This window comes from Mauremys reevesii, linkage group 2 (assembly GCF_016161935.1).
Source record: "Mauremys reevesii isolate NIE-2019 linkage group 2, ASM1616193v1, whole genome shotgun sequence".
In the NCBI taxonomy this organism is placed as follows: Eukaryota; Metazoa; Chordata; order Testudines; family Geoemydidae; genus Mauremys; species Mauremys reevesii.
Window position 1 is genome coordinate 174,759,656 of NC_052624.1, and position 22,032 is coordinate 174,781,687.

Genomic DNA, 22,032 nt, shown 5'->3' on the forward strand with positions numbered 1-22,032 from the left:
GGAAGGTGGCAACTGCATACGTATTATGTGAAGAGGTCTTACTCCCCTATTTAGTATAAGTCTAAGCACTCTCAGCTGCAGATACCACAGGCCATATAAATCCCTATGGGGGCCACAGTACAAGTTCTGCTGGGCTCTAAAGTGGCCCAATAATAATAGTTGTCAACTATCCTGCAAAACTCATCTTCCTTGCAGGATAGTATCCTGCTTCCTCAAATGCTCCTACTGCCTTCTTTTCACCTCACTCTTCAAATCTAAACTTCTCGGTATTCTGCACAAATTGACTCCGGCTTATATGCAGGTTGTCATCTTTTCCAACTCCCGACTCCCTCCCTGTCCTGCACCCAACTTCCCACGCTTTTTTTTCTATTCTCAAACAACTAAGACAACTTTGTGTTCAAGAACCAAACTCTTTAATGATTAAGATACACACGAGACACAAATGGAAAGCAGAAGCTATTGTTGAGCTGCAGCCTCCAGCTAATTAACGGAGGCTACACGGGGAAGTGCCTGCCTGCCAAAAGAAGATCTTAGATCTCTGCAGCCACCTCTCACATGCTTACATAGAAAATTCAGCCACACAGCAGAGTGCTTTGGCACCCTTCTTGTGCTTGTCTTTATAGAGGAGGAGCAGGATCTATTTGGGTGGGAGACCGTGAGGAAAGTCTGCTGTTTGGTCAAAAAAGAACTAGATAACTTCATGGAGTATAAGCCCATCAAAGGGTATTAGCCAGGATGGTCAGGGATTCAACCCCATGCTATGAGTGTCCTTAGTCTCTGTTTGCCAGAAGCTGGGTGTGGACGACAGGGGATGGATCACTTGATGCTTGCCTGTTCTGTTCATTCCCTCTGAAGCACCTGGTATTAGCCACTGTTGGAAGGCAGGATACTGAGCTAGGTGGACCTTTGGTCTGACCCAGTATGGCCATTCTTAAGTTCTTATGGTCAGTGAGGCTGCTTCGGAAGACTCAATGGGTCTGTCTACACTGCAGCTGGGAGCAAGCCTTGCAGCCCAGGTAGACAGACTTATGTCAGCTCTATTGAGCTAGTGTGCAAACAATAGCAGGATGGATGTTGTGGCTTTGGTGGAGACTCAGACCCAGTGTGTCAGCACAAACTGCCCCCTGAGCCACAATTATAGGGATTGCTGTAGTGCCACCTATAATACATATTTATCTATATTACCTAATGAGAAGGTTTCTGGGTGATACTAATTTAGCAAGAAAAGTAATGGCTAACCAACCTTGAAAAGATGCTAAGGAGCATTTTGAGTGAGTGCCTGGATGTAGACATGAACTTCTGAATCCATCATCTTGTGGTCCAGATATTTTTATTTTGTCTGAATCTCCATTCTTCTCAATAATGTTTGAATAAGCAAGAAATTCAGGTGAGAGCTGGAGACATGTCTCATATGTCTTCTGCTCATCTGAATACCATGGTAGTTTAATAATCTAGTAAAAGAGAAATCTGTTATCTGAATGGTTCAGCATTCCACAAAATCAAGACATCTTTATTCTTACACTGTTCTTAGGGCTTGTCTACACTGCCCGGCAGTTAGGACTACAGGGGCATGAATAGCAGTGCACACCAAAGTGCTGTGCTGTAACTCTCCTGAGTGGACGCTGCAGGTACAAAGTAAAAAGTTCCTAGTTCACATTAACTCGTAAACTTAGTCCTCGTCCCAATTTGCATCAACGAAGTGCTGTTTCAAGAAGACTATGTTAACGCAAACTAGGAACCTTTTAGCTCTCACCTTGCAGTATCCACTCAGAGGAGTAACAGCACAGCACTTTGGGCATGGCTACACTTGCGCGTTAGAGCACATTAAAGCAGCCCCGAGAGCCCTAACTCATGACACGTCCACATTGGCAGGGCATGTAGAGCGCACAGACTCCGCGGCTGGAGCGCTCCTGGTAATCCACCTCCATGAGAAGCATAACGCCTGTTGCGCCACAGCTGGAGCGCCGCAGTGCCCGTGTGAACACCCTGGTCTATTAATGCGCTCTGATCGGCCTCCAGAAGTGTCTCTGAATGCCTGTTCTAGTCACTCTGGTCATCACTTTGAACTCTACTGCCCTGCCCTCAGGTGACCAACCGTCAGACCCGCCCTTTAGATTCTCTGGGAATTTTGAAAATCCCCTTCCTGTTTGCTCAGCAAGGCGTGGAGTGCTCTCAGTGAATCTTTCCAGGTGACCATGCCTCCACGCGCCCGGCGATCCCCAATATGGAGCAATGGCGAGGTGCTGGATCTCAGTGTTGGAGGGAGGAAGCTGTCCAGTCCCAGCTGTGCTTCAGCCATAGGAATTACGATACCTTCGGGCAGATATCAAGGGACAAGATGGAAAGGGGCCATGACCTGGACACACTGCAGTGCAGGGTTAAAGTGAAGGAGCTGCAGAATGCCTACCACAAAGCGCAGGAGGCAAACAGCCACTCTGGTGCTGCCCCTGAGACCTGCCATTTCTACAAAGAGATGGACGCAATACTTGGGGGTGACCCCACCTCCACTCTGAAGACCACCATGGACACTTCAGAGGCAAGTTCAAGAAGGCAGGAGGAGGAGGACGAAAGCAGAAGCAAAGGTGCTGAGGAGGAGGGAGACATCCCGACATCCCTAGATGCATGCAGCCAGGAGCTGTTTTCAAGCCAGGAGGAAGGTAGCCAGTCGCAGCGGCCGGGGCTTACGGAAGGACAAACACCAGAGGAGATGCCCGGCAAGCGGCTTTTATTTTGGGACCAAAGTTGTTCAGTGCAGGCTCTTGGGGTGAGGAGGGTTAGGGCTGCATGCATGCCTAGATGAGAAATAGGGCATTGATGTGCTCTCTCACATTGCAGTAATCGGCCTCAGTGATCTCTTTAAAGGTCTCATGCAGAAGCTGGGCAATCTGCTTGCACAGGTTCCTTGGCAGAGCTACTGTGCTCCTTGTCCCAGTCAGGCTAACATGTCTGCACCACTGTGCAGTGAGGGGTGGGGAAACCATTGCTGCACACAGGCAAGCTGCATATGGGCCAGGGCAGAAGCCGCCTTGTAGTAGAAGAGCCTCCATTGCTTCCCAGGTCACCCTCAGCAGCGAGATATCTTCCAGGATGAACTCCTGTGGAAAATGTGGGGACGGTGTTCAGTATAGGGGCCCCCTGCAGCTGTTGGCTCTCCCCAAGGCACAGAACCCCAGAGGATAGTATGGCCGTGAAACAATCAGTCCCCTTGCCCCTGTGCTTACTCACCATTCTGGGCAGGGGCGGCTCCAGGCACCAGCACGCCAAGCGCGTGCTTGGGGCGGCAAGCCACTGGGCGCACTCTGCCAGTTGCCATGAGGGCAAAATGCCTAGAGCCACTCCTGATTCTGGGGCTCCTGTGGGTTATGTGCGCTCACTTTGGGATGGGCAATTTCTGCTATTGTGTACACTGTGCTTGTCTTTAAGTATGGCTGAATCACACTTGCTCTGTCTGGTGTGAACAATGCTGCCTCTGTTAAGTGCTGCATTTTGGCTTTACAGATGCAACCTTGAGATCCCAGCTGTCCTTGTTATCAACGTCTGAAAGACTCCAAAGAATCAAGAAGCGGACAAGAAAAAGCAAAGAGGACATGCTGCATGAAGTCATGCAACAGTCCCTTAATGAAAATCAAAAAGTGCAGGAGTGGCAGAAGAGTGAAAGGAGGATCCACCAGCAGAATGCAGATTGCCATCACCCAAGCATGGAGCAGCTGCTAAGCATCATGGAGCGCCAAACGGACTCAATACAGGCGCTTGTAGCAATGCAGGTGGAGCACTTCCACGCCTGCCCACCCCTGAAGCCCTTGTCCCAAAACTCTTTCCCTTGTGCCCCCATGTCCCCGCCAACCCACTTTCCCCAACATCCAGGTTCTTATTGCCACCAGCTGCCTCCAACACCTGTAGCTTCACCACCTAGCCCAGAAAACTATGACCCTTACCCACTGCACTCAGCCCCCATCACCATGCATTGTAGCCAGCCTGAAGTGCAGCACTCATTGCACGGCACTCCAGACAGGAAGGCTGAGTATGATAACAGGACATTCACAAATTTGTGATGGTCCCGTTCCCCACTCTACCCCCTTCCCTCATTCCACACAGCATAGATGTGTCATGCCTTTTCTGGTTCCCAAGCAGTTGTGTTTCTTTTCAATAAATGAATTTTCTTTTCAATGAATTAATTTTTTGGCTTTGTAAACATTCTTTATTATTGCATTGAGTAAAAGATACCGTAGCCCATGAAAGCAGCAGGCACTGCAAGTCAGTGCATCATACATAGCAAACAGATTCCTACTAACATTGGAACCACTGCACCTCACTCCTGTGCAGGGCACCAAACATTAGTGGTGGCTTTCAGCCTCAAATTGCTCCCTCAAAGCATCCCTAATCCTTGCAGCCCCGTGCTGGGCCCCTCTGATAGCCCTTCTCTCTGGCTGTTCAAATTCAGCCTCTAGGTGTTGAACCTCCAAGGTCCATGCCTGAGTGAATCTTTCACCCTTCCCTTCACAAATGTTATGGAGGGTACAGCATGCGGATATAACCGTGGGGATGTTGTCATTGGCCAGGTCCAGCTTCCCATACAGACAGCACCAGTGGCCCTTTAAATGGCCAAAAGCACACTCCACAGTCATTCAGCACCGGCTCAGCCTGTTGTTGAACCACTCCTTGCTGCTGTCAAGGATCCTTGTGTAGGGTTTCATGAGCCATGGCATTAAAGGGTAAGTGGGGTCTCCAAGGATCACAATGGGCATTTTGACTTCCCCTACAGTGATCTGGTCTGGGAAGAAAGTCCCGGTTTGCAGCTTCCTGAACAGGCCTGTGTTCCAAAAGATGTGTGCGTCGTGCACTCTTCCAGACCAGCCTGTGTTAATGTCATTGAAATGCCCACAGTGATCCACAAGTGCCTGGAGAACTACCCCTTCCGATTAACATACTCGGAGGCTAGGTGGGCTGGTGCCAGAATTGGAATATGCGTCTCATCTATCGCCCCTTTGCAGTTAGGGAAACCCATTTGTGCGAAGCCAGCCAAAATGTCATGCACGTTACCCAGAGTCACGGTTCTTCTGAGCAGGATGCGATTAATTGCCCTGCAAACTTGCATCAACATGATTCCAATGGTTGACTTTCTCACTCCAAACTGGTTAGCGACTGATTGGTAGCTTCTAGATTGCAATAGCCACCCGCTTCTCCACCAGCAGGGCAGCTCTCAATCTCGTGTCCTTGCGCCGCAGGGTGGGGGCGAGTTCAGCACACAGTCCCATGAAAGTGGCTTTTCTCATCCAAAAGTTCTGCAGCCACTGCTCGTCATCCCAGACTTGCATGACTCAGTGCTTGTTTCCTGAGCCCAAAAGTGGCGTTCCCCATTGGTGAGCATGTCCATGAATGCCACAAGCAATCTCATGTTCAGTAGCACAGCTCGGGGGGAGCAGCTGGAGCGGCCGCTCCCACTGAGCAGAAAAGTGGTGCCTTTTTAATCTTTACTCACCCGATGGCATTCTGGGTCTTTGGCAGCACTTTTACTCACCCGGCAGTGCTCTGGGTCTTCAGTGGCACTTCAGCCGCGCCGAGTCCGCTCCAGGTCTTCAGCGGCACTTTGGCAGCGGGTCCTTCAGCTGCTCCGGGTTAGCCAGGGTTTTTCTTTTTCTTTTTTTCTTTTTTCTTCGTGGCGGGTGGAGCCTGTTTTTATTTGTTCACTCCCCCTGCTGCTAAAACCTGGCTTCGCCACTGCTCATGTTGTATGTGTTATGTGAATCGACATCATCCTCGGACTCCTCACTGTCAGTGTGTAGCTTATGGAGTAACTCGACTGCAATTCATGACCTGCTGGCGAGACCCATCAGCATATTCCACAGCAGTTCAAGATCCATTCCCGCAGATCGAAAGGGAAGACAGAGCAGGCAGTACAAAAGCCATTGAAAGGTGGCGTCAAATGTGGACGGAAGCACAGGGATTGCTGGGATGTGAAGCAATGAATCACAAGGCGTTGGGACAGGACCCAGAATTCTCTGCACTCCCCACCCCCTTCCCACAAGCTACAGCGCCAGAATGGGAAGAGATGCTCTGTGGCCCATAATGCACTACTCCCAATGCCACTGCAAGTGCTGGAAATGTGGCCACGCCAGTGCACTTGCAGCTGACAGTGTGAACACACTGCAGCGCTTTCCCTGCTGCGGTCTCTGAGGGATGGTTTAACTCACAGTGTTCTACAACTGCAAGAGTAGCCATGCCCTTGGTGACCTCTGTATTCACATCCCTGTAGTCTGAACTCCAGGGCAGTGCAGCCATAAACTCTAGAAGTTAACAGCGCTGGGTTTAGGATTCTGGAAAGCTCCCATCCTCCCAAACACTTCTTTCTTCACAATTGTCCCCATTCCTTCCAGTATTTCCTCCTTTACCTAGCTCACGTTCTCCTTCTCATCTTATCAAAGCTCACAGACACTAGCAGTCACCCACTCTCACATTTAATTCTGGACTATTCAGCAAATCATGGGTTGCTGGAATCAATAGCACCTCTAGGCTACAGGATCTCGAATCTGGCTCAGAAGATCAAGGATGAATCTGATTTTTCAAATCCAACAGTTTTCAATGTTTTGTTACTTTTTTTTATAATGCTCCTAATATTAATATTTCTAACAGTATTTGTCATTTCCTTTTCTTCCTTATCAAAGATACTTCTTCAATATAAACTCGTATTCCTGGAAATGTATTCAAGTTATTACCATTACCCTTTCTCCTGCTTTAAGATAACACTGGTTTTAAGTGTGTCCAAGGCAAACTGGAATCCATGAGGAGGGGCGTATGGCAAGCCTAAGGCTTCTTAATACAAACCTGAAAATAGAGGTTGCACAACCAGTGGTCTAAATCCAATGAAATCAAATTTTCAATTTTTTTGAAGCGGTCAAATTTTGAATCATAATGGCCTCTGAGAAAAGGGCATTTAAACTTCCCCTGTAAAGTGTTGAAATTATTATCACATAAAGGAAAAGCTCCCCATCCTACAACACGGTCGATGTAATTATTGGTCTCATGAAGAAGAAAGAGTTCAAAGAGGAGTATCATGCCCGGTTTCACCTCCTTTCTAGCAGGCAGAACCTAACAAGAGATAAAGAGAAAGAAAGTATTAGTTATGATCAGAGAAACAGTTTCCCTGTCTCAGACTAAGGGTGTGGCTACACTTGAGAGTTACAGCGCTGGTGGTGGCTTTACAGCGCTGTAACTCACTCCCCATCCACACTGGCAAGGCACATACAGCGCTGTATCTCCCTGGCTACAGCGCTGGCTGTACTCCACCTCGACGAGAGGAATAAAGAGAACAGCGCTGCTCTTGCAAAAGTGCTAGGGTGCCAGTGTAAACAGTGATTAATCTTACTACACTGTAACTGACCTCCGGAACCTTCCCATAATGCTTTTTAAGTAAAGATAACACTCTTTGTTTTGTTGTGATGCCTCTGTTTGTTTTGTTGTGAACTCAGGGCTCCCGGAGCTGCTTATCTAAAAAACAAACACAGCTACTGTTTGCTCAAGCAGAGGCAGGCAGGGGGATGAATGTCCACAGCTAGTGTTTGCTTGAGGAGAGAAGCAGCCCGGAGGAGGGGGGGGGGTCCGTTTTGGAGCAGCGGCTTATCTGGTCTGAAGGCTATTTGCATTTAGTGAATGAGAGAGGGGTGGGGGAAGGGGTCAAAACTTTTTAAATGATTGAGGGTTGGTGCTGTGTATCTTCAAGTCCTTAGAACTTGCAAGGCAGGGAGCTGACATAGTGTCAGCTCCAAAAATCTACTCTCTCTGTCTCCCACAAGCTCCCTGTCACACTCCACCCCACCCCCCTCTTTTGAAAAGCACATTGCAGCCACTTGAACACTGGGATAGCTGCCCATAACGCACCACTCCCAACACCGCTGCAAATGTAACCACACTGCAGCGCTGGTAGCTGTCAGTGTGGCCACACTGCAGTGCTTTCCCTACACAGCTGTACGAAGACAGCTTTAACTCCCAGCGCTGTACAGCTGCAAGTGTAGCCAAACCCTCAGTCTAACAAACTTCATACGTATGATCTAGTGTAACACACTGAAGAACATCTCGGTCACACATCTGAATAATTTCCACCATCTCTCTGATCAAAAGTGCAGTGTTGTATGTTTTATTCATGCTATAATGTGTGTTTTCCTGCATGCTTTCTACCTATTTTTTTTAATAAGCATAGAAAAGCTTTCATTACTATCAGATGCAAGCTAATAGAGTCAATAGAACATTTTAAAACTAACCAACTGTTGAATCTAAGTAAGCCCTAATTCTTTTGCAGGACTCTGATAAGGCCTACTCAAATTCCCCTAAGGGATCTAGTCTGTGTGGCTCTTGGCCTATGTGGCTTTGGAGAATTCATCTATTCCGACATCTTCATGGTATCTGCTAAGTAAAGACTGCCCCAGTCTAAAGGGTGGATTCATAAACTCCTCCCAACCCACTCATGGGAATTATATTGGTAGGCAAGTGAGCTGCAGCCTACTCCCTCAAGCAAAAATGGAGAGCCCATCTAATGAGGCATCTGAGTCCCACAGTAGGAGTCATTAAGGACTTTGGGGTAGTAAAGTCCCACCCTATCAACAGACTGGTAATTGCAATTCTAATATTTCATGGGTTAGCCAAATCTGTTCTCATCACCTTGGAGACATGTAAAGGGTTACTTCAGCCCCAGGGCCCCAGAAAGTATTGGGTTCCCATGACAAGACCTGCAAATCAAGGATGAAGCAATATCCCTGAAGTAATAAATATATTTAAATCCTTTTCCTTTGTGAAGCAATTCAAGTTCAGAAAAGAAACCTATGCCACAATTTTTACCATGCTATTGAAGTAATTTAACGTTTGACCCTGTTCCTGTTAAATAGGAGCACATCCCTTAATTAATTTTAGAAAAAATGAAACAAAAAACCCTAGGAGTTGTATTGTCACATGTATAGAGTTGCCACCTGTCCTGGTTTTAACAAGACCATCCTGTTTTTTTAAATAGCTGTCTTGGGAAAACTGTATGGCTGCTCAGTACACACTGCCAGTTGTCCAGTTTTAGGAGCTCAGGATCATCATAGATGTCCTGTTATTTTTGTACTTCAGAGGTGGTAACTCACCCCAACAGAAGCACTGAGAGACATGATGTTACCCAGGGTTCTGGAGAGTGCAAGGGGAAAACGGTAACCACACCAATTTGGAAGAGGGTAAATCATCTGCTCCCCTTTGTTCCTAACCAGTTCTGCTGAATGATACAGGATAGAGGCCCAAGCCCCATCTCTTTATATGAGTTTTATATTAGCATTCATCATTGTAGTATTTGAGTGCCTTCCCCCTATCTCTGCCCCCTTTATGAAGGTTAATGGTGGTGGCAACACTTTTTCTGTGGAGTTCTTGTATGCACTTAGTGTAAGGACTCCCACTGTACCCAGCCCCTGCTCTCTAGACCAGGCAGAAAGAGATACTCATTGTTCCCTCTTTCTCTCCCTTGTACACCTGTATATACTTTGATGAGGACAAGATTTTCAAGAATGCCCAGTGTTGTTGTTGGGGTGCCCCAATTTTTGGGTGTGCAATGTGACACATCTTCAGAACTTTCTGAAAGCCAGGCCCTTTGAAGGTATTTCAGGTTGGGTACCCAAAAAAGAAGATATCTAAAATCACCAGTAACTTTTGAAAATCTTTGCCTAAATAATACTGTGCCCACAATACTTTAAATTAGTATGAATTTTTTCACTCAGATGAAGTTCAATAGTTGGTGTACCCGGTCCACTCTACATATTTAAATGATGTCTCATCCAAGGACATTTAGCTAAACACGTGATGAAGCAACTTCCATTCAATTTTTAAAAACATATTGGCATTGATTCTTTGTTCTAGCTTGCATGGTAGACCAGATAATAGGCATAGACATCAAGCAAGCTACTAGGTTTTGGGGTTTTTTTTCTTTCTCAGTCTCTGGAGTGATGAAGGGTTCTTCTCATACAAATAACAGAAATGTTAGCAAGAGAAATGCTACATGTATATAGTCATGCTACATGTCATGATTTTTTTAAAAGGGGGAATATTAATTATTATTTTAAAATATAGAGATTTACCTTCCCGTTTCAGGTTATAATTTATGATTGGATGATGGCAAAAGAGGGGAGATAATTTAAGGAAATCTCTTAAAACTATAAATATTGTCATTATGTAGGTGTACTTTACATTAATTATGTAAATATATTCTAAGACTTTGTGTAGGCTTAAAAAGAAACAGAAGCATCTGTTGAAAAATGCCATAACCCTGTGGCAGCTGCTATTAAACCATTAACAGTATCAGGTTTCATTTAAACCAGATTTACCATTTTCTATAACAGCCCGTGGGAAAGCTAAAAACATTAGGCACAAATTACTGACAAAAGAGATCCTTAATCAAGCCATACATTTCATTTGGCTAGTCGGGTGCTAGATAGTAACCTTTGTGATACAAATAAAAAAAGTGATTACAAGGCTAAGGTCAAAGACAATTATCTGTACTGTTGAAAAGTTTTAAAGTATAAACAGCTGAAGTAATTGTCATATCACAGCAGAACTTTTAGTCTATTTCCTATTTGTGGGAAGGGGAGAATTATCATCTTTTTATGATCCTTTAAAGAACAACCTGCCCTCTGCCATGACATCTGTAACAAACTGGACAGTGGTTACACAGCTGGTGTGGGGGAAAGAAAGGTTATTTACCTGATATTAACCGGGGTTCTTCAAGATGAGTGGTCCCTATGGGTTTTCACTGTGGGTGCGCAGGCACTCCATGTGTCAAAGATGTGAAGATTCTTCAATAGCAGTGTCCATTGGTCTGCGCCTGTGTCCTGCACTTCCTTATTCTCCAAACCAAGAGCATAAGAGGAAGCATGGACCAACTGTCTCTCCAGTTCCTTCTCTACCATGAATCACTCTAGGAAAGGATCTGAGCAGAGGGGAAGGAAGATGAGACTTGGAATACCCATAGGGAGCACATATTGCAAAGAACTCCAGTTACAATAGGCAATTAACCTTTCTTTCTCCTTCGAGTAGTGATTCCAATGGGTACTAACTGTGAGTGACTCACAAGCAATGTTTTTGAGGAAGGTGGTTTTGGAGCAGGGATGGAAAGGAATTCTATAGAGAAGCCAGAGGAGATGCTATCTAGGGTCCATCTGTCCAACGTGATGTGTTGACACATTCAGTGAAAATGACCCAGGTGGCCACCAAAAGCAGTGGGGAGACTGGTTGGCAGCTCTCAGAAGTCCCATCAAAATGATTTCTTGGCAAAAGGTTGGAAGTGAGCTGGAAGTGACGGTGGGGCATTTTGTCTGCTTTGGTGTACCCTCTGACACTTCCTGAGAGGTTTGTAGGTACTCTGATGGTAGAAGGATTGAGGAACTGAGCATTGCCTATAGGAAGGAAGTGCAGCATACTTCTATTGTGGAGCCTGGAGGTATATTCTCAAGGAGCAGAGAGCTTTCCCAGGAGTCTTTAAGTATGTGTGATAACCCGTCCATCTTTTCACTGAATCAGTTGTTTTCCCAGTCCTTCACTGTAGCTTGAACTTCCTTGGAGAACCCAGAGGAGTGAAGCGACGATGCCTGCATCATGACAACCGAAGTCTCCATGGAGTGAGAGGCTGTGTCTACTGCATCTAGAGACACCTGAAAAATGAGGACTTAGCAATGAGCTTATCTTCATCGAGGATTTCTTGAAAATTGAGAGCTGAGTGCCTGGAGGAACTTGTTTGTAAACTCTATTCATTTGATATACTTAATAAAGTTATATTTGGATGCAATTTCACTGTGTGAAATTGTAGATTAGCAGAAGAGAAACTTTTCCTTCCCAGGAGGTCCAGTTTCTTGGCTTCCTTGTCAGAAAGTGTGGACCTACACTGGTTCAATCTGCTGCATTCAGCAGCAGCCTGGACTGCCAAAGAGTTTGATGTAAGGTGGGAAAACAAAAATCATGACCCCTTAGATTGAACAAAATATCTTTTTTTCTGCCATCTTGGAGATCAGAGTACAAGTAGCTGAGAGTATGGCAAACTGTTTTGGCAGGCTACAATACGGTTTCATTAACAGGGCACACCACCTTGCTAGGACCTGCTAACTGGAGGATGTCCAGAAGCTTGTGAGAAGGGTTCTGAACTTCCTCTAGGGGGATTTGGAGAGAATCCTGAGGTTTTCCTGAAATTGCTTGAAATCATCAGAAAGGCAATAGCAAGGCCAGTGTCACTGTCTCATTGGGAAATTAGGAAGAGAAAGCCACAGATGGATGGAGCAGTTCTGGCTGCTTGGGCTATTCCCCTTCCTCACAGTGCTCCTGCAGGGACCGTGGCTCTTCCCTCTGATGTGACCCCTGCTCTAAGTCTAGTTCAGATCCTCTTGGGTCATAAGGTCTGAAGTAAGGGTCCCAGTCACCCCCGTAGGGACAGTGTGTAGGTTTATACGGATATGGAGGCAGTGCCCATGGGGAGGGTACTATTGGTCCCAAGCCTTGGAGTACTGTTTAGAGTGTGAAGGTGCCTATGCAGCTCCCAAATCCCATTCAGGGCTAATCTGGCATCACAGAATGGTTGGCGCTGCTGATGGTCTGGCCTCAGGGTTGTCAGAGGAGTCTGACTCCTACACTTCTATCAGTGGAGCTGCTGGTACCACATATCTGGTGGTAAGGTGTCTGGTAGAGGGAAATGACAAATAATACACCGATAGTGGAGTCTGCTCAGCACTACAGCTGGTGGACAAAATCAGCAAGCAGTGTACTGATGGTGTATGCACTTCTTTGATTTCTGGCTCCAAGAATATTGGCAACTCCAGGTCCATATAAATCGTTAGGTCATCACAGATGGTATAAGGTCTAGCAAATGGGAAGCAAGAAGCGCTTCTGGCCCTAGGAGGCATTGACGGTGCACATTTAGGTTGGGCAGCAGGTGTTGGTACTGCTCAGTCCTTCTTTCTGTAGTGTGGTACCATTAGTTCAGTCAGCGATCACTCCATTCTCTCCCTTGCAGATGCTAGGGTCTCCCTGTGCAGGTGGTAACCTTGGATTGGCCTTGGCCCTCAATATTGACAGGGCAGACCCTGAATCAGCAGCATGAAGTCTGACCAGACTTGGAGGGTAAGGGGGTAGGAGAGGCAGCCTCTCTCTAGGAGTCTTAGAGTAGACTTTCTCCCATTTTTATGGGAGTGTTTGTCCTTACCCTCTTCTTTTTTCTGCCTGATAGTCGTTAGACCAGGGAACTGAGGTTCTGAAGGTAGAAAGTGCTGGGTCCAGACAGGCTCTGCATGGTGACTCTGACCAGTGTATAGTGGGGTCAGAGAGCCCAGGAGCAGGTAGGGGCCTCATGGAGAGCTCCTTCAGGTGTCTTTGGCGTGAAACTCATGAGATAGTCACGTTTGAGAAGGGAAGGAGAGACAGATCTCACACGTGGAAGGAATGTGAGACTCCCCAAAGCAATACAAGCAGGAGTTGTGGGAATTGTTAACCAGGAAGACCTGGGGACAGCCACACAGGATTTGAAACCTGGGATCTTGGGCATGCTAAATGCCCTGAATGGAAGAGGAGAGGGGCACAAAAACACTACTATTACCTGACTAGATACTAAAACTAACTATAAGAAGGAAAAAATAACTATTGACAGCAGGAAACCCTGATTGAAAGAAGATGCTAGAAAAGCTTAGGACACTGAGGAGTTCTGTCTTGGACTATGATCGGTAGAAAGGAACTGGAAAGACAGTCAGTTTGTGCTGTCCCTTATGCCCTTGGTTTGGAGCATGAAAATACACAGACATGGGCTGATGGACACTGGTACTGACGAATCTTTTGGTCTCAGGTGCATGGAGCGCATGCGTATCCACAGTGAATACCCAGAGCGAACAACACGGTATCACCTTTTTGTTTCTTGGTGCTCTGTTATATCCACTTGTTGTCTCTCGTTGTATTCTTAGATTGTAAGCTTTTCTGGACAGGAAGAATCTCTTTGTTATGTATTTATACAGAGCCTAGTGCAACTGGGCCAGGGCCTGTAGGCGCTACCATAATTCAAATACTAAAATAATGATTTTGTAATCCACTGTAGGTGCTGAACTTTCTTCCACCAAAGTCTCTTCACATTTATTCTATAAACACAGGAGTTTTTACATGTGAACTACAGATTTCTGTCTAAGGTGTGTTAGTGTGAGGATAACACACTTCTGTGTGTACTCACTCTAATTCAACACACCAATTAAATAAAGAAGAGGCTTTCACATGCCACGGGTTCACACATGCAAAACTACAGGGCAAGTCTACATATGCTGGCTCCATCCTGATATACAAAACCTTTGCCCATGCTTCCATGGGCTTTAGATTAGGCACAAAAAATGTTGCCAGTAGTGCAACATGTGCATGATGACCTTAACTACTGTTAAGGAATCACAAGGCTGCAGAAGGAGAGCTCTGAAAAGGGAGGCTCTCCTCTTTATATCTCCCTACTAAAGCTATCTGTCTAGGTACTTATGCAGCCCCCATCACCATAGTAACTGAGTATCTCCACAGTGCCTGACTGACCACTTGTCACAGGGTGGGGTAGCCCTATGAGGAAGATGGGCTTAGCATCACCTATGCTTAAATAGCTGCCCCTTAGGTGGTGGGTTTGAGGGAGAGATCATGTGATAGTTGGTAGCTCACTGGTCCTGAGATAAAACGCTATCAAGAACTCAGTTACAAAGGGAGACTTGCCAGGAGCTCTCTCCTGCAGGAGACCCAGGGCCACAGGAAAGGACCTGGAAGGGATTCTCCCCACTAGGCTAGGTGGAAGAGCTGGCTGGAAATACCTACTGCATTGCCAGGTGAAGAAGCATTACAAAGAAGAGGTTTTGGGAGGGGCCAGGCAGCTGGAACAGGTTTATCTGTGTTGTTCTGTCTTAGTTTTGAAAAATAAACCCATCCCTGAAGAAAGGGACTGAAATTCTGCCACTGTTGGGAGCTGTATTTAATGTCCCACCTAGTTAGCTGGCACACCAGCATACACCATTGCTTTGGATTCTAATGTTGATGAATAAAACCATAACATGTAAAATGCAAATATACACATTTATATGACTGAAACCCTAAAGTCCTCAGTTTGTACTATGTCTTTATGCAGACAAAATTTCCACGGCAATCAATGGGATGTAAAAACCTTCCAGATCCATATTGTGTCTTCTACTCACTTTCCACTAGTGTAATTGACTCCGTAAGGTGCAAGGCAGTGGCATATAAAGGCTCTGAGTGAGTGAGTGAAGGCGCGCGTGTGTGTGTATGTGAGAGAGAGAGAGAGATCCCTCTTGTTCTGCAATGAACAGCATTGCATTTAATTGAATTAAATCATAGTGAACTAAAATTATCTGTTGTCACTACTTCTGAATTCAACTGTTTTATATCAGTTTTATTGTAATATATCTTACTTCTCCATATGCCACAATAATTTCAACAAAGAAACCATTTACTCTAGAGAGAGAATGAATTCAATTTGAATATTTCAAATAAGCAGATTCAGTTTGGGTAGGTTTTTTTTTCCCCCTCCAACTTGCTCTTGGGGTTTGCCTGGTTAGACTAGAGATAAATCTTTTCTTTTTCTGTTTTTCCCCCATGAGTTGAACTTGAAAGAAAATTGAGCACAGCCCATTACTTTTGCAGACCCCAGTGCCTAAGCCACAGTACACAAAGAGATGTGACTTTTAAACATCTGCCACTTGATTAGATTAAAGACTAAACCCAAACTGAGCTGGAATAAAGACTCAAATGCATTTCAACAACTTTTGAAAATGAAAGAACTTTGCAAGATAATATATAATTATTAGCAGCTAGTTATTACTGACAACAAACACTATGATGAATGAACCCTTCTGGCATAGGTAGAGGTACATATAGAAAGCTTTTCAAAAAGGAGACAGTACCTATCAAATCATCTTATTAGCAAATATAACACTAACTAAATCTCATCTACTTATTCATGATGAACCTAAATACGGCTGGAGATTTGAAGATAAGACAGTTATTGCCAGAATGAGGTGAGGCTTTTATAAGCAGTTTTCAGATCTTCCATGTTTATGTGCAACAGGTAGCCTCACGAGAAGAAGAAAGAATGATCCTGGGAACTGATTATATAATTTGAAAATAAATGAAAGGCCAGAGGGCTGGAAATGGAAATCTCTGTATCCAATAAACAGAAGTAAAAGTAAAAGGTCACATAAGGAAGTCAGGCAAAAGTAACATGCGTTCGTCTGGGCTGGAGACCTAAAAGGTTGGGAGCAATGGGATTCTGAGAAACCCGTTTTCTGTACCAAGATGGAAACAGAAATGTTTCCATGCACAGCACACTAGCAGCACAGGAATAGTACATTCCAGCTCATTTCCATCTGGGACACTTTGTGATATTATTTGTTAAATACATGCAAACATATACATTGTGCGGTCAACCTTCTCCCTTGAGTGTTGCAATCTAGGCTCAGACCCTGGAATGTAGATGAGCTGCACCTGGAAATGCAGGTCAGGGGTGTCTGAGCAAAGGTGGTTTAAAACTCATCTGTATGAAGGACTGGTCTCTCTACGCTATGCCATACCATACCAAAGGTTGCTTTAACTTATGCCAGGCTGCAATGGCCCCAAGCAATTGAAACAGCCAAGGAGTAGCACAGCACAAGAGCCTACTTGCCACAACTCCTCTTTGCTATGCTGACAGTGGGGCTAGGGTCTCTCCAAGTGGCTCTACCTTGTGCAGTGGCCACACCATCTGGCCCCTTGTCTTTCCAGATACAGGATTTTCTTTTTGCATACTGTGTGCTTTATCATCTGCGTGTGGCCCTGTACATCTGCTGCCAATTCTGTTCTGTTTTGGGTGACCAGATGTCTCGATTCCCTAAATTCATGGCTTTATCTTATATAGGCGCTTATTACCCCCCACCACCGTCCCAATTTTTCACACTTGCTATCTGGTTACCCTAGTTCTGTTCTTTGACAAGCAGGGTGTAGTAACATTGGAGTAGCCAACATTAACCTTCCAAAGAGTGTCTCATGATATCACTGTACCAGTAACTACGGATACTGACTCCTGTCATGTGATGAGAGTGTTAGCCTTTGTAAACCTGACCCTGCTCAGCTGACTGGGACCAGGAAATCAAGTTCATTCTGTTACCACCAAACCAGCATTCCTGCATACACTGCATATTTTTGAAGGGTCACCACTGTGAACTACCTTAACATTGGCAGAGCATGAGCTTATCAAATTTGGATGTACTTTACAAGCTGTTTCTTTCACATCAGTAGGCTAGAGAGGGGCCCAAACCAACCCCCATCCCCATCTCTGAACACTCGTGAACTTTAGAATCTGTCTGCTAACTACAGGCTTCATCCCATTCCTAAGGCAGACTAAAGTCTAGTTTATCTCTAAATCCTCACATAGGCTACTTAAACATTATGCTCTATGTTTAAAGATTTGTCTTGCTCAAGAACATAGCTCCAACTTAATACAGCTTGAATTATTATATTGAACTTTTATGACATAGCTCAACATACTGGACCTAACGACTGTTCAGAAGTCCTTACCCTCTGTCAGGCTCACAACATATATTGGAGACAGCCATAGCTGAACTATGTTAGAAAATCTCCACTTGTGAGTAGACAATGACCCCTCCATGCTCTAGGAGAGTCATGACAGTGATTTGTGATTGGAATAGATGACAGTATCTATGCCAATAAAGTCGTTCTATATAGAGGTTGGATCAAACAGACATTAACAGATTGTTCTGCTAGGCCTAGAATGGAGTAAAATGTTTGCGTCCAGTTGGTGAATTTCACTCCAAAATGTCAGGGAGCTACATAGATCTTATGAGGCCAAAATGTAGCCCCTTTGAAATCACTGGCACTGGATATTTATTGCAAAGAAGGGTTTGAAAATTAGATTTTGAAATATAAAAAATAAAGTAGCAGTGAGAATAAATATTTGTTTCTGCTTTGTAAAGTCATTATAAAAATGTTTCTAAATAGCTACACGTGTCTGTATGAGGTTAATACTTTCATTCACCAAAAAATTCATGAAGCAGCTTATCACCCAACAATGAATGATTTTGTCCAGGGGGAAAATTTAAGTGGCTCTCATTTTTTTGAAATCCCCTGCTGCTGCAGTGCATTATTACCTCCTATTCATGGAAAGGCTAATGGAAACTAGGTACCTTTCTACTGGCACCAGCAGCATTCACATAAGGTAGTTAAATTGCAGCACTTTGGTGCACTGTGTAATTCACACCCCTATAATCTGCACTGAAGGGCAGTGTAGACATGGCTTAAATGTTTTGTTTTCAACCAACATTTTTCACTGTTGTGGATTTTTGTTTTTTGATGAAAAGTCAAAATTCCCTCCCCCGCCCCCCACAGCGTCAAATCCTTGTGTTCCATCCTATAAAGCATCCTAAAGCTAAATTTTCTAAGCTACTCCAGAGTTTAGATCAATAATAAATAATAATAATAAAGTTTGTGGTCTAGTTTTCTGTTTTGTAGTTATTAAAAGCATCTCAATTCTTAGATAGATGCTGACATATGGAAAATAATGTCTTGGAAAGTGTTAGGTTCACCATATTTTAAGAACTAATACCTTAGGTCATGTTAATCAGTTTCTGATATATGTAGTTTTCAAAAGGCACTTCAGGGAAGAAAATTGTGGGCATGACTAATAACAAGGATATGAACTATATTCTTCATATATATCTGAATCTGAACATTACCAAAGTATTTCACCATCATATACGTTTAGGAAGCTTTAAATAAAAAAATAAAAAAATAAATTTGCCTCTTTCCATGAATTGAGCATTCTTTTTTCTCAAGCAAAAAACTTCAAATGTATTAATTTTGTAGATATATTTTAAAATGAATAGTATCAGAGGGGTAGCCGTATTAGTCTGGTTCTGTAGAAGCAGCAAAGAATCCTGTGGCACCTTATAGACTAACAGACATTTTGCAGCATGAGCTTTCGTGGGTGAATACCCACTTCTTGCATCCGAAGAAGTGGGTATTCACCCACGAAAGCTCATGCTGCAAAACGTCTGTTAGTCTATAAGGTGCCACAGGATTCTTTGCTGCTTTTAAAATGAATGCCAGCCCCAGCTACATGACTGCATGATAAGTGTCCTGAAACTTCAAGAAAAGGCACTAAATTTTTCACAGCATTTGTGTTTCATTTTCAGGGTAGTAAAAATATGGTGCCCTTTTAATAATGAATAATAGATCTCCCAGTTTGATTTACATGCATGGATTAAATGTCATATTTGAAAAGTTGCTGTTTTATTCATATTGGATTTCCCTCAAGTAAAACAAAATGGTAGCCAGCTACTGTTGCAATATTGCTGCCTTTCCACATTGATACATAAATATTAACTGCTTGATATACTCTTTAAACTCTAGAGATCTGTGAATTGTTCTGTCAGCAACTGCAAGCTTTATATGCATACGAACTGATTTAGGGCGATCAAATGTTCCAGGTACATAGGGATGTTGTGGCAGAAGTACACCTTCAGTACTGCCTTGTAGCGCTAATACATTTTCACGAAAGTACAAAGCCTAGAATGTTGGAAAGGCACTCCACCACAGTCCCCTGCTGAATTGAGACACCCAGCAAATGCCAGCATTGAAGAGTTAAAAAATCACTTCTGAGAGCCAAATACCAATAGAATGGTTTTCCTTTTCTCCATGTGTAAAATCAGTTCTCACAAAAGGTGCTGGACTGACAGCCTTGGATACTACAGTCCATTATTATTAATTAACCTTTCCAAGGGGTTACTTATGAGAAGTCTGATATATTTATTGTGTTATTATTAGGGCTGGTTGAAAATTGTCCATCTAACGACATTTTTCAATGGAAGACTGGGCTTCTGATTAAACAAAAAAAATTGTGGAAAAGTGTTTGTTCCCCAGAGAAAATTTTGACTTTTCATCAAAAAACAAAAATCCACAACAGTGAAAAATGTTGGTTGAAAACAAAACATTTAAGCCATGTCTACACAGCCCTTCAGTGCAGATTATAGGGGTGTGAATTACACAGTGCACCAAAGTGTTGCAATTTAACTACCTTATGTGGATGCTGCTGGTGCAAATAAAAAGCTACCTAGTTTCCATTAGCGTAATCACTATATTAATGCAAATTAGGTATCTTTTAGTTTGTGCCAGTAGCATCCACGTAGGGCAATTAGACTGCAGAACTTTGGTGCGCTCTGCAGTTCAGACACGCATACGCTGCACTGTAGCATAGTGTAAATGAGTCTTTAGATTAATAAATGTTGCCGTGGTGCTTCAAGGGAGTTCTAGTTTGGATCCCTGATATCCTATTCCCCTCTATGGGCTGATTTCCCCTCACACTTAGCTGCCGTGATGCATCATGGGAGATGTAGTTCAGACAGGGAGCCAATATGATAGAGTAGAAAGGGGCATAAGGCACACAAACTACAACTCCCATTGGACATTGAGGCAGCATTTCATAATCTAATTTTTTGGTTTTCAGCCAAAAATTGTCATTTGAAGTTTTCAGGTTTTGATTTTTTGCTAATTTGTTTCCCAATTTTGTCAAAACTTTAAAAAAATCTGATTATTATAATGTGAGCTAAATTTGAAAGATAACTTATCCTGGCACAATTTTTTGAAGATTTAGTTAATTGCATGGAAACTGCTAATATTTAGACTAACTACCTACTTTGTGCTTACTATTAGGTAACCAGATGTCTACATGCTGTCCTTTTCACCCACAATTAACAGCTACCAGAAGTTGTTAAAAAAAAAAATCAGGCCTTGTATTTACTTGATAAAAATTAGATGTAGTTTTATTCTGCTACTAGAAATTGAAGGAGAAAAGTTTGTCTTTTAATTTTTCAAAGAAGTAAATAGTTCAGAGACTGGCCAATTTTTGGTTTCATTAAAGTCAATGAGAATTTGGCCTTGAATTCAGAGGGAGCAGGATTTGACCTGTACTGTAAGGTTAGCAAGCAAGCTAAAATAAATAGCTATTAAATACAGAGTTAAAAGGCAATTTGAAGAAAAATATTATTTAAATTAATAAAAACCATTTTTCCTCAGTAAAATTGGACTTTTGCCTACGATAAATATTTGTTTGGGGTCCACAGGTCATTATTTATTTGAAAAATAATGAGAAGATGTGGTTGGAAGTTGCTAACATTACACCAGTTTTGAGACATGTACACAAAGAAACAAAAACGCATTGTTCTCAGTGAACTTTAAACACAAAGTTATTTCCCTGAATATTTAGGCCTTGTCTACAGTGAGATTTCTACCACCAGGCTAGTTGCACCATGGAAATTACACTGGTGGAAACCTCTAGTATAAACACGGGGAAGCTAGAACAGTGGCTTTGTTCCCAGTGTAGAGAAGGTCAAGTACAACTTGATAATACTTGTGTGTGAGCAGTTATGCGTCTACAGAAAGTGTGTGTCCAATCAGGAGTGCAATACACATTTTTCATGTACTTTTCTCTTATAGTCCTGGCAGAAGCCAGGAAGTGTGCATGTCAAAATTTTAAAAACAAAACCAAAAAACTGTTAACCGACTAAACTTTTTTTTAAAACTTCAGACTAAGTTCAGTTCACTTTACAATTCAGGTAAAACTTCAGAACAACTCTTATTTAATCCAAACCAGTTTGTTCAACCCCAGTATTAACCCATAAAAGATCAAACAGAAACACTTGCAGGTTTCCTAAAAAATCAGGGCCTACAGGCAAGTTACCCTCACATCACGCATTTGACAGGTTTGCCTAAGTCAGTACTGTAGGCAGCCATCAGGATCCATAATCACATTTTGTCCATGTTTGAGACATTACTTAAAAAATAAAATCAGATTCCTGTGATGGCCTGACATTACTTAAAGCAAATTAACATTCAAAATGAGAGTTATTAGGAACCATTGTCTAGTGTAGTCAAGGGTCATTGGGGGAGGTGGGCTGAAACTAAAAAGGAGGACAGTGAATGAGGGGAAAGGAGTGGAACTCGCAAGCTCAAGCAAAGAACATTGATTAA

The 22,032-nt window shown here is 43.5% G+C and overlaps 1 protein-coding gene across 1 annotated transcript in view; it reads right to left on the bottom strand.

The window, feature by feature from the left end:
• The window catches only part of LOC120397306, a 427,598-nt gene that overhangs the window by 146,318 nt on the left and 259,248 nt on the right, over nt 1–22,032 (bottom strand). Inside the window, exons 16-17 of the mRNA XM_039523006.1 lie at nt 6,823–7,086; nt 1,244–1,451 (exon numbers count right to left, since the gene is read on the bottom strand). Coding sequence (XP_039378940.1) covers nt 1,244–1,451; nt 6,823–7,086 — 472 coding nt within the window. The remainder of the gene's footprint in view (nt 1–1,243; nt 1,452–6,822; nt 7,087–22,032) is intronic.